Here is an 11,560-nt window from a genome sequence, read left to right on the forward strand (position 1 = left end):
GACCCTACGCCGGGACCTCCCCCCCCCCCCCCCCCCCCGGGGGGGGGAATCCCTCCTCTTTTTATACTAGTATAGATTCATTTGTGTTGCAGCTTCGTTTATTTGTTATTTATATTGATTAAGCGTTTCTTTTGTAAACTAACGTATTTTGTGGGTGTTATTTGTGTATGATTAGCCATGGCCAACGACGATGAGCCATACTCTCCTAGTTTTAATTTTCCAATCACTCCGGCCAGCATGTCACCCGAGCAGATGGGCTCGTTTTTGTCTCAATTCACACCAGAGCAGATCGCGATGGCATAGAACCTTTGGGCAGTAGGTTCCTCTAGACCTACTACTATTGACCCTACGCCCGGGACTAGTGTGGTCCCTACACCGACCGGCGCCACACCTCAGCTGAGTGTGCCCCCTACGCCTAGGACTTGTGTGGCCCCTACACCAATGGGTGGTTCATCCTCTAGACGAGGTAGGCATCGTTCTAGAGGCGGTGGTTGTTGCGGTAGCGGTTCTACCGATGCGTCCACACCACAAAGAGAGCATCCACCACTCTCTTCAATAGATGGCTCACCCATTGGCACACCAGGTACACCTTGGGGATCACACGAGCATGACCCTAGCAAGGTGTACAAGAGCAAGGATGGGGCTGTTGTGGCAGATAGGGTCGGAAAGGCCATGCAAAAGAGGATTCGACAGATCTGTACAGTTCAATTTGGTCACTCTGTAATGGATTTTTGGGATAATCTCGATGATGAAAGAAAGAGTTACATCGTCGAGGCCATTCACAAAGAGTACATGCCGGCAGAGGGGTACGATCCAGTCTCGAATCCCTGGATTTTGGGCGTGGTGAAGGCCATAATGTCACACCGACGACTAGAGGCGAGAGACATGTATAATTTTGGCAATCCAAATCCGGCATGGTTAGACGTAGAGGAGTGGGCGGGGATTGCACGAGAGACATGAGACAATCCTGAGAGATTTTAGCAGCGGAGAGACGCAACCAAATCACGTTTGGAGTGTGCTGGAACGTCACATCTTGGGAGTGGAGGCTACGATACGCTTCGACATGAGTTTGTAAGTGTTATACATATGCTTTAAATTATTGAAAATATATATGTTATTTGAAAATTTATCTCATGATTAAATGATAATTTTACAGGAAGTCGCCGTGAAGCGCCTTCCAATACGCCGAGAGGAGAAGTATGGGTATTAGCATGGACTTGTGGCCCTTCTGACCGAGCTGCAGGAGGAGGGAGAGGTCGTCGACTAGGAGGCATTACCATGAGGGTCTTATTGATACAGTTTTACCGAGTCATGTTTATACAGTCTGTTTTGTATTTGTGGTCTTCTTGATAGAGTCTCACTCAGTGATTGTTTGCATATGTACAATTTTGTAGTGCTTATGGTTTATGGTTTATGGTTTATGGTTATGTTTATGGTATGGCACGGATGCTATGATTAGGGTTTGGCAGTCAAGTTAAGGTTATGGTTTTGCTATGATGGTATGGCAATCATGTGACGGTTATGGTTAGATTATGGTTATGGTTGTTTAATAATGGTTTGGTTGTTATGGTTATGGTATGACAAGCAAGTTATGGTATGGCAAACGGATTATGCTTATGGTTTTGTAGTTTTCAACTCATGTTTTACTTATGGTTATAAAATCTTTATGCCGTTATGCCATGATCAAACTTTTGATTTTGTGGTTATGTTATTCTTACAATTTTGCTAATTGACATACACTCACTCTTTAGCGTCAGCTTGTAGGTGAAGTGCGGTTGCTTGTGCACTCTTCCTTTGGGCAGAGAGGACGGTTTTCTTTTGCTGTAGTACATGCAGCATCAGTTCCCAACCCTCTCTGTCAAAAAAAAAATTGTAGGTTTGGTCGTCGATACAGAATACAATACAAGCGTCGATACACACTTCGAAAGAAGCGTCAGAATATCCTATAGAATTACCGACGCACACACGAACACTTTTTTGCACGCTTATTTTATACGTTATTGCATCTCCAAATATACCGATGCTTATATCGACGATACGAGATCGACGTCTTTTCCGATACCTATTTTAACGTTTTTCAATTTTAAAACTAACTTTGTCTCGTCGATATCTACGTGATTTCTACGCGATGTGTTGCAGTGAAAATGAGATAAAAAAGTGTGATAAACGTATTGAGATTTTCATGGTGTTATTTGAACAAATAACTAAGCCTCGTTCTTGGTCACAAACCAAAAAAAAACTTTAAATGAATAATTACTATACCCACCCTTTGTAGCTATGCAGATTTTGGGATAATTGTGAAGTTCAAGGCTTTGCTGGGAGGATGAATAGCTGCTAACTAAGCCTTGCATGACCGTAGCCTAAAGATGAGAAGAAAACTAGCATACATTTGATATTTTACCATTTCAAGTATGGATTAATATAAATTTTCAAAGATCCTTTCATTTCATAGCCTTAGACTACTTGACTTATTTTTCCTTTTATTGTTTTAGAATGATAACGGACCTTTTGCCTTGTTATAGATGGGCATCATACATACGGACTCAATGAACGCTTCATTAGATGGAATCAACCGTGATTCCTTCTTGTCCCCTCATATTTCTCAAACAAAAGAGGAAGAACCATCCCCCCCCTTCCCCCCCCCGGGCCGGGTCGCCGCCCGTCCTCCTCTCGTCCTGTAGCACAGTGCCTCCCTCTCTCTCTCTCTCTCCCACCACCCCACCCCTAGCTTGAGTTGCGTTCGCCCCGCAGCTTGCCCCCTTCCCTATCCTCTCCTGCAGCAACATGCCCCTGGCCCATTAAGTTGGACACGCAATGGATGACAACTTGCTGTCCACAATGCGAGGGCGATTTGCTCTCTTTGTCGCAGCGCTTCTACGCAACCAGCTACAAGAGAACTCTCCTGTTTGCTTGCTCAGCTAAGCAGTGCACTGATTGGAGTTGGCAAGCGATATGCAAGTAGAAACTAGTAGTCCCCACCCTTGCAAGGGCACCACACTTGTCCACAACTGCGTGTCATGACCTGACAGTGAGAGAGAAAGAGCAAGACACCCTCGCTTGCATACCTCGCCACGCGAAGGCGGAGACAAGCTGTTGTGAACATCAGAACAAAGAATGTCTATCTCTACCTCCGTTGCGCACAGGACTATCCACATTGCAGCACTTCTCTGACTTGCGCCATTGCACATGCATCATCACATTCTCATCCCCATCCGGATTTTCTATCTTTGAGCTCCTCATGAAACGAGAAACATAAAAAACTCGGGCACCTCTTTCTGTCTCCTCTTCTCTCTTTTTCTCTCTTTTTCCACGTGTCGGCTCCTCTCCTTTTACCCTTGAACCTTCGGGAGTATCTCCCTAGATTCTTCCTAATTTGATGTGCTTTCAAAGATTAGAGGGACATGCTGCCTTGTTATAGAAATTTAGGTGAGGTAGACAATTGTGTTTTGACATGTCAATAATGCCCCCAAACACACACAAACAACCACCACCACAACCCCCCCCCCCCCCCCCCCCCCCCCCCCAAATTTCCCAAAAAGAAAAAGTCGCGTCTGGTGCATTGTGCCAAAGTTTTCCTTGTATCAAGTTGATTTATTCACAATCTCTAAAGTCAGAATTTACAGAAATGGGCTAAAGCTATGGAGATTGGGTGAATGAAGAAAATTGTTGTAAAGTGGATGCAATGTTTCCTTGCTATCGCGCTTATTAAGTCAATATAAGCATGCTTTCACCTTGATGTAATGGAACTAGATGAGGAGGTCACGTAGTAGCGCCGGGGCCATGATGATGATCACACATGATGTTAGCGAGATGAAGTCGTTTAGCCTATCACAAGAAGATTATAAATATTCTCATGTAGGAAAATGGAGTCTTTTTCAATGCTTTTCATACCATGCATAACATCACGAGCTTTTTTCGGAGAGGCACCACATACCTAGCTAGGTACGATTGGGGGCAAGGGACCACTGGCCCAACATCATGAGTTTTTGTGAGGGAGGCACCGCATACATAGCTAGGTACGATTGGGGGTAAGGGACCGCCGGCCCGATCAACTCATGATGTTGGGGTAAGTCACAATGTGGGAATATTATTGTGAGAATTTGTCTAAAACTTCTTGTGTATTCAATATCGTGATTGATTTGGAGATGACTTTTTGGCATGCAGGATAGGATGCATGGTTACTTGTTGATGCTAAACATCAAGTATTTGCACAAGTCAAGGATGTTGTTGTGCGATGTGTAGAAGAAACCACAACTGTTACTTACTAGGGACGTTGAAACACGTGGATGGGTCATATCTTTTAATTTTAAAAAGGATTTTTCGTCTTTGAGTAATAAGCGATCAACAAAGAGAGAGAGAGAGAGAGAGAGAGATTAGCTGTAAGTAGATTGGTCATCTACTAACATATTATGGCGGAAGGGTTTCTATGCCAAGTGTCGACTTCTGCAACCTGAAGGCGTAGGACAAAAATACCTGCACTGCTGACGGCTCTGCTAGCGTTCAAAAAAAAATTACGGCCTACGAATTAACCAACGTTGGTGGCGGCTTTGCACGCGTTCAAGTACATTGAAGTACATACTACAGCGAGACGGCTGGCCTAAATATATTCTATGCTATCATTGAAGTACATACTACAACCTCAGTCGTTCCCTGTTCTCCGTGAAGTACCCCCCCCCCCCCCCCCCCCCCCCCCCCCCCCCCCACACACACACACACACACACAGAAGAAGAAGAAGACGCAGGAGGACTCGAGCTCCGCCTTGGTACGTATGCTATGCCCCCCCCCCCCCCCCCCCCCCCCCCCGCCTTACTTGCATTTGCTGCGTCGGAGTCCAGCTCTGTCTCTCTCTCTCTCTCTCGCTCTCTCTCTCTCTCTCTCTCTCCACCCGCCCACCCGCCCCCCCCCCCCGCCTTGCTTGCATGGATGTGGTTTACTTGCGTCCCGCTGCAAGCAAGTGGCCACAACGTTAGTCGTCCCGTTGCGTTGCTCCCGCTTCTGCTCTCGCCAGGCACACTGCAGTCTCTCACGGCGTTGCTCCCCGCTCCTGCTCCCGCCAGACACACTGCAGTCTGAGTATGGGAGCGCGCAAGATACTGCCCTTAAATTTCTTAGCCGCACTCTGCAACTGTAGAGCTGATGAAGTGTGCGTCTCAGCAGCTGATGATGAAGGCGGGGGGAGTGGCGGAATTGACGAGGCCTTTGCCTCGCAGTTTTCCACCGGGCCCAACGCACGACATTGCTCTGGAAATGGCACGCGATCTCTTGCTCTGCTTTCAAAGCCTCAAGAACTCCTATGGCTCCACTGTTGGCTTCAAGCTTGCTACACGCCAGGTAGGGAAGCACCATGAAGGCTCAGTGATGCCCATAACGAGCTCCGCCTTCTTCTTCTTCTTCTCTCTCTCTCTCTCTCTCTCTCTCTCTCTCCTCTCTCTCTCTCTCTCTCTCTCTCTCTCTCTCTCTCTCTCTCTCTCTCTCTCTCTCTCTCTCTCTCCGTAGCATGCAGAGCTTCAAAAGTAAACGTGAATGAAAATTGAATCAACAAAATATTCTTATTCTTATTTTGTGTTCCATATTCTTTTGTGTGCAAGCGAGGCGGGTGGAGTGGAGGTGTGTTTGCAGCAGCTCAACCATGTAGGTCAACCAGGTGAAATTAATATAAAATGTGAAATATGATATGAAATGATTTGTTATTCACACAAAAAGAGAGAGAGAGAGAGAGAGAGAGAGAGAGAGAGAGCGAGAGAGAGATGAAATGAAATGAAATGTTATATTAATGTCTTCAAAAGGCCAAAGTGACCTATGAGAGAGGGAGAGATGTGAAAGTCAATTGAAATAGTGAAATTGTTTATGAGACCAAAAGATTGTGTCGTGTAATGTTCACACACACATGGATCCACACACACACACACACACACACACACAGAGAGAGAGAGAGAGAGAGAGAGAGAGAGAGAGAGAGAGACGAAGAAGAAGAAGAGAGTTTTAACGTCGTAGGAAACTATCTAACGATCTAGCACACATAGTCACCCACACACACACCCGAGAAGAAGAGAATTTTAACGATGTAGGAAACTATCCCAAGATATCTTAAAGATCTAGTAGCAGAGAGTTTAATGTCTTAGGACACAAAATTGTCCATAAGGCTTGACACACATAGAAATAAGACATGCACGCACACACAAAGGCACATAGAAAGACAGAAAATGAACTCAATTGTAGGGTACTTACACACATACACGTACGCATACTACACACACACAAACAAAGAGAGAGAGAGAGAGAGAGAGAGAGAGAGAGGAGAGAGAGAAATGACGACGGGTTGAACTCGAGAGGGTTACACCATTTTACTCTTTTCATTAGCACACAAAAACACTTGAGAAGAAGAGAGTTTTAACGTCATAGGAAACTATCCCACCATACCTTAAAGATTTAGCCAAAGAGGAGTTGAACTCAAGACCTCTTGAATAAGAGGGGAATGGAATAACCAAACTACAACACTTGGGAGAGAGAAAGGTTATACTAGTTTTCTCTTTTTATTAGGGGACACATACTCACCCACACACACACACACATGAGAAGAAGAGAGTTTTAACGATGTAGGAAACTATCCCAAGAGACCCTAAAGATCTAGCAGACGAGGACTTGAACCCAAGACATGTTATTCTAGAGGGAAATGGCATAACCAATCTACCACACTTGGGAGTCCACGAAGGTTGTAACCATGTATGGCCACCGAGAAAAAAAACCCAAAAAGGTTATACATTTTTTGTCTTTTCATTAGCGCGCACACACACACACACCCGAGAAGTAGAGAGTTGTAATGTTGTCGGACACAAAATTTTCCTCACGTCTTCACACACATAGAAATAAATCACACACGTGCACAAAGACACATAGAGAGACAGAGAGATGAAAATGAAATGAGATGTTATATTAACGTCTTCAAAAGGCGAAAATCAACTATGAGTCCAAACTGTTACAAAACTGTGAATCTGATACCATGTCTGGGTGCTAAAAGACTATAACAAAAATACTACTACTACTACTAGAATCCATCTTCATTTGCACTCTAGATATCGAGAGAGAATGGCTCAAACCCTCTGTTGTACTCTCTGCTATGTAGCCCCATAGCTACATAGCCATCTGGATCTCCATAGCTCCAAGTGTAAAAAAAATTATTGTTGATGCCTTTGAAGAAAATTTGTTACCTATTGAACGGGGATGGCAATGGGCATGGGAAGTGATTGAGAAAAACTACACTGTTTGGGGATCATATGTAAATGAAGAGTTGGACACGATTTACATCAAGTTGCTTGATCCCTATTTCTTTCCCAACATTAGGCTCATGCTCTTAAAGGAAGAGCTTTGGTTGATTCGTCATTACAAGATTTACTTGAGCTGGGTTCAAAAAATAGATTTAAGAGAAGTTTGTAGAGCTCAAGCTCAATATCTTGATCCTATTGAAATAGCACGACTAAGAGTGCTATGCAGATATGTTCCTGAGCCTTTTTGGCAATAATGTAAACTATTTTTTTATGTAACGTGCTTTAGTCATGTGCTTTTATGTAATCTCTCTCTCTCTCTCTCTCTCTCTCTCTCTCTCTCTCTCCGCGCAAAAGGGGTTAAAGGTACCAGGAGTAGTATAAAGGGGCCAAAGACAGGAAGTGTCGATCGTGTGTGGGTCATGGAGAGATGTATAAAGATGCACACACACACAAACACATACAAAGTGAGGTAGTAAGAGCGAGCGAGACCCGCCGGTAGGCGGAGCGCGTGAACTAATATCTTTTAATTTTAAAAGGACGGAGATGGAGATGGAGATTTTCCGTCTTCGAGTAAAGAGAGAGAGAGAGAGAGAGAGAGAGAGAGAGAGAGAAAAGCTGTAAGTTAAGTTTTTCCAAGATGACGGCCGGTGACCTAGCTTGTCACCTGTCCGTGAGGGCTCTCTCTCTCTCTCTCTCTTTCTCTCTCTCTCTCTCTCTCTCTCTCTCTCTCTCTCTCTCTCTAACTTCAGTGTTCATCCATCGAAACTCAGTGGAAGAATATTTTAGTTATGGAAGGCGGATTTCTACACATGTACAATCTCAGGAATAAGGCCAACTGGTCAAGGGAATAATATATATTTGTACAGTCAAAGACAAGGAAAGGGAGGCAAGAGACCTGGGACTCCATGAGAGAGAGAGAGAGAGAGAGAGAGAGAGCGACGCGAGAGAGAGAGAGGCCTGGCCTGGCCAAGGGGCTCAATTTTTACATCCAAGCTTCCCCTTGCAAGTGCTGCAGCGCTCTGCTAGCCTGCTTGATGTCATGTATCCACGCTAGAGATAATGATAATAAGAGTTCCCATACATACACGACAGGCCGACACAGAGACGTAAGCCTGCCTCGCCTCCAGCCTGACAATCTCCCGGTTCTTTCCGCCCTCCATCGCCGGCTGCCTGCTTCCCCACCCTACACCCAGATATTCTCTCTCTCTCTCTCTCTCTCTCTCTCTCTCTCTCTCAGAATTATGCCCCATATGGACCTTATCCCTAATTTCCTCTGCAGTTACACATACATGCGGGTATATATAGCTCGTGCTAGGCTCCCTCATTGCACATCATACAGGCTGCCTTTAATCTTTGTTCACTCTCTGTAGCGACTTTATTACACAAAGTAGCCCCTCGACTAATTCCATAGCCTCCCAAGCCATAGCTTCCCAAGCTCTGATCCAGCTTCTCATACTAGGTTTAATATATAGCTGCAAGCTATATTATTCGATTATCACAACATTTCGATGGATCAAAAACCAGAAACTATACTGTTGATACAAACTATTTCTGAGCCTCCATGTTATACCGCTACATCAGCACCTCCCGCTCATGATCATCACGAGCATAAAATTAGTCCATCACTTGACATTCTCAGCTTAGTGAAACCGCCCATGCCCAAAAGCGGCTGTGAGGCTCTCGATCTTCTGGAGAACCTTTCGTGCAATGCTGACCTTGTTCAAAATGAGACGCTCTCCGCCATCCTGCGCCGAAATGCAAAGACCGAGTATTTGGCGCGATACGGGCTTCAAGGAAGGAGCGATCCACAGAGCTTCAAATCACTCCTCCCCATGATCACATATGAGGACCTTCAGCCAGATATCCAACGCATCGCTAACGGAGACTCCTCACCCATCCTCTCTGCATGCCCTGTTTCTGAATTTCTTACCAGGTATATCACTTAGGCACAGCAAATTTTACACCTCAATACATTTCCCACTTAACAGCTAGAGTTGGTGTGAGCAAAACCAGAGAAAACCTCACGTACCTGAATTGGAAATGCAATAGTTGCTAAAAACTCTTTGATGGATATATAATTACAGCTCAGGGACCTCAGCGGGTGAGCGCAAGTTGATGCCCACAATTCATGACGAATTTGAAAGGAGATGCCTCCTCTACAGCTTTCTCATGCCCATCATGAACCAGTAAGTATGTCAACTAAGTTCTGATTTATTTGGCAGCTCTGCTATATTTCAATATAAAGATACACTTTTGCCCATGATAGGTAACTTTGCTAATTATGGATTATCATGCTTGCAGATATGTACCTGACTTGGACAAGGGCAAAGGTATGTACTTCTACTTCATCAAGTCGGAGGTGAAGACTCCTGGAGGCTTGCTTGCACGCCCCGTCCTAACAAGCTACTACAAGAGCCACTGGTTCACAGGGCGTCCTTACGATCCTTGCAATGTGTACACGAGCCCTAACGAGACCGTATTGTGCCCAGACTCCTTCCAAAGCATGTACAGCCAGATGTTATGTGGCCTTCTGCATCGCGCCGATGTGCTTCGCATGGGCGCTGTCTTTGCCTCAGGTTTTCTACGTGCCATCCGCTTCTTGCAAGACAATTGGCAGCAGCTCTGTGCCGACATTCGCACTGGAGAGCTCAGTCATATAATCACACATGAGCCCTCTAGGCGTGCTGTCGGTGCTCTCCTTACATCCATGGGTCCCAATATGGAGAGTGCCAATGAGATCGCCAGCATTTGCTCAAAATGCCAGGAAAGGTCTAGTTGGAAGGGCATTATCCCACTCATCTGGCCCCGAACCAAGTACATCGATGTTATTGTGACAGGCGCCATGGCGCAATACATTCCAATGCTGAATATGTATAGCGACGGGTTGCCCCTTGTCTGCACCATGTATGCATCCTCAGAATGCTACTTTGGTGTCAATCTACATCCTCTTTGCAAGCCTGCAGATGTCTCATACATGATTGTCCCGAACATGGCCTTTTTTGAGTTTTTACCAGTGCTTAGTGGTCGCGAAGGTGGGAATAAATTTCACCAGTATAGTACGACGAGCACAAAATCCTCACCTGAACTGCAGCTTGATGAGGGCAAGCTTGTGGAGCTGGTGGATGTGCAAGTAGGGTGTGAGTATGAGCTTGTGGTGACTACCTATGCAGGTGAGCTCATGATCTGCTTTAGGTTATATAATTAATATTATCATCTGAGCTGCTAGAAATTATCTACAAAGGTACCGATCATTAAAGCTTCTGGCGTGATGATGGGATAGGGTTGTACCGCTACATGGTGGGAGACATCCTTCGGGTGACGGGCTTCCACAACAAGGCACCGCAGTTCGAGTTCGTGTGCCGAAAGAATGTGGCACTGAGTATAGATGCTGACAAGACGGACGAGGACACGCTGCACCGGGCTGTAGAGGCGGCTACCCGGGCTCATTTGAGTGGGACGGGGGTGACGCTCGTCGAGTATACGAGCTACGTGGATTTGACCACGATCCCGGCTCATTATGTGCTGTTCTGGGAGCTGGAATACAACAGCTCTGCAAATGTCGCTGATAAAATTAGTGGGGATAAGATGAAGGCAGTGCTGGACGAGTGTTGTTGGAGTGTTGAGGAGAAGCTAGACTCGGTGTACCGGCAAGGGCGCGTCAACGATCGGTCCATCGGCCCGCTGGAAATCCGAGTGGTGAAGGCAGGTAGCTTTGAGTCACTGATGGACTACTGCCTCAGCCGGGGTGCCTCCATTAACCAGTATAAGGCCCCTCGCTGTGTGAAAGCGATACCCATAATCGAGCTCATGAACTGTCGGGTCATCTCCTCCTACCTCAGCCCTCGCTATCCCACATGGCACCCCGCCGCCTCGCAACGTAATGCTGTCGCATCTTGAGGTAGCTGCGAAGTTCTAATCACTGCGCCGGTTGACAAGTCGCCTTGAATAGATTTCCATAGTGCAACAAATGAGTTTTAATTTTCACTCTTGTATAGGCTTCTATATGGCTATGCACAAACATAAGAAACACGAGCTTGTAAAAATTGATTTTGTTTAAATTGTTGGTGTCCTTTTCCGACCAAAGTATTTTCTCAAATTCCATGCAAAAGATTTGATTTTTCCTCTTGCTTCGAAATCCGAAATCTCCAGACCCCTCGATTGTAATTAGCTAAGACACTCTATTCTCAAACATTCCTTATCTTCTATTCTCAAGCATTGTCTAGGGCATTGCAATGCAATGATTCTCCCTAGCACAATATCATCACTTTCCTAGTGTGAGGGAGCTTGGAACAGG

General features: G+C 45.5%; 1 protein-coding gene across 1 annotated transcript; it reads left to right on the plus strand.

Moving 5' to 3' along the window:
- Nucleotides 1-8,384: 8,384 nt before the first annotated feature.
- LOC147463031 (indole-3-acetic acid-amido synthetase GH3.6-like) lies at nucleotides 8,385-11,337 on the plus strand. The gene is made up of 4 exons (XM_086527956.1): nucleotides 8,385-9,199; nucleotides 9,351-9,452; nucleotides 9,568-10,436; nucleotides 10,547-11,337. Exons 1-4 carry the CDS (start codon nucleotides 8,775-8,777, stop codon nucleotides 11,161-11,163), a joined length of 2,013 nt encoding a protein of 670 aa, XP_086384082.1. The 5' UTR covers nucleotides 8,385-8,774; the 3' UTR covers nucleotides 11,164-11,337.
- The last annotated feature ends 223 nt before the right edge of the window (nucleotides 11,338-11,560 follow it).

The sequence above is a fragment of the Adiantum capillus-veneris genome, chromosome 2, assembly GCF_014529385.1.
Source record: "Adiantum capillus-veneris isolate H3 chromosome 2, ASM1452938v2, whole genome shotgun sequence".
Lineage (NCBI taxonomy): Eukaryota > Viridiplantae > Streptophyta > Polypodiopsida > Polypodiales > Pteridaceae > Adiantum > Adiantum capillus-veneris.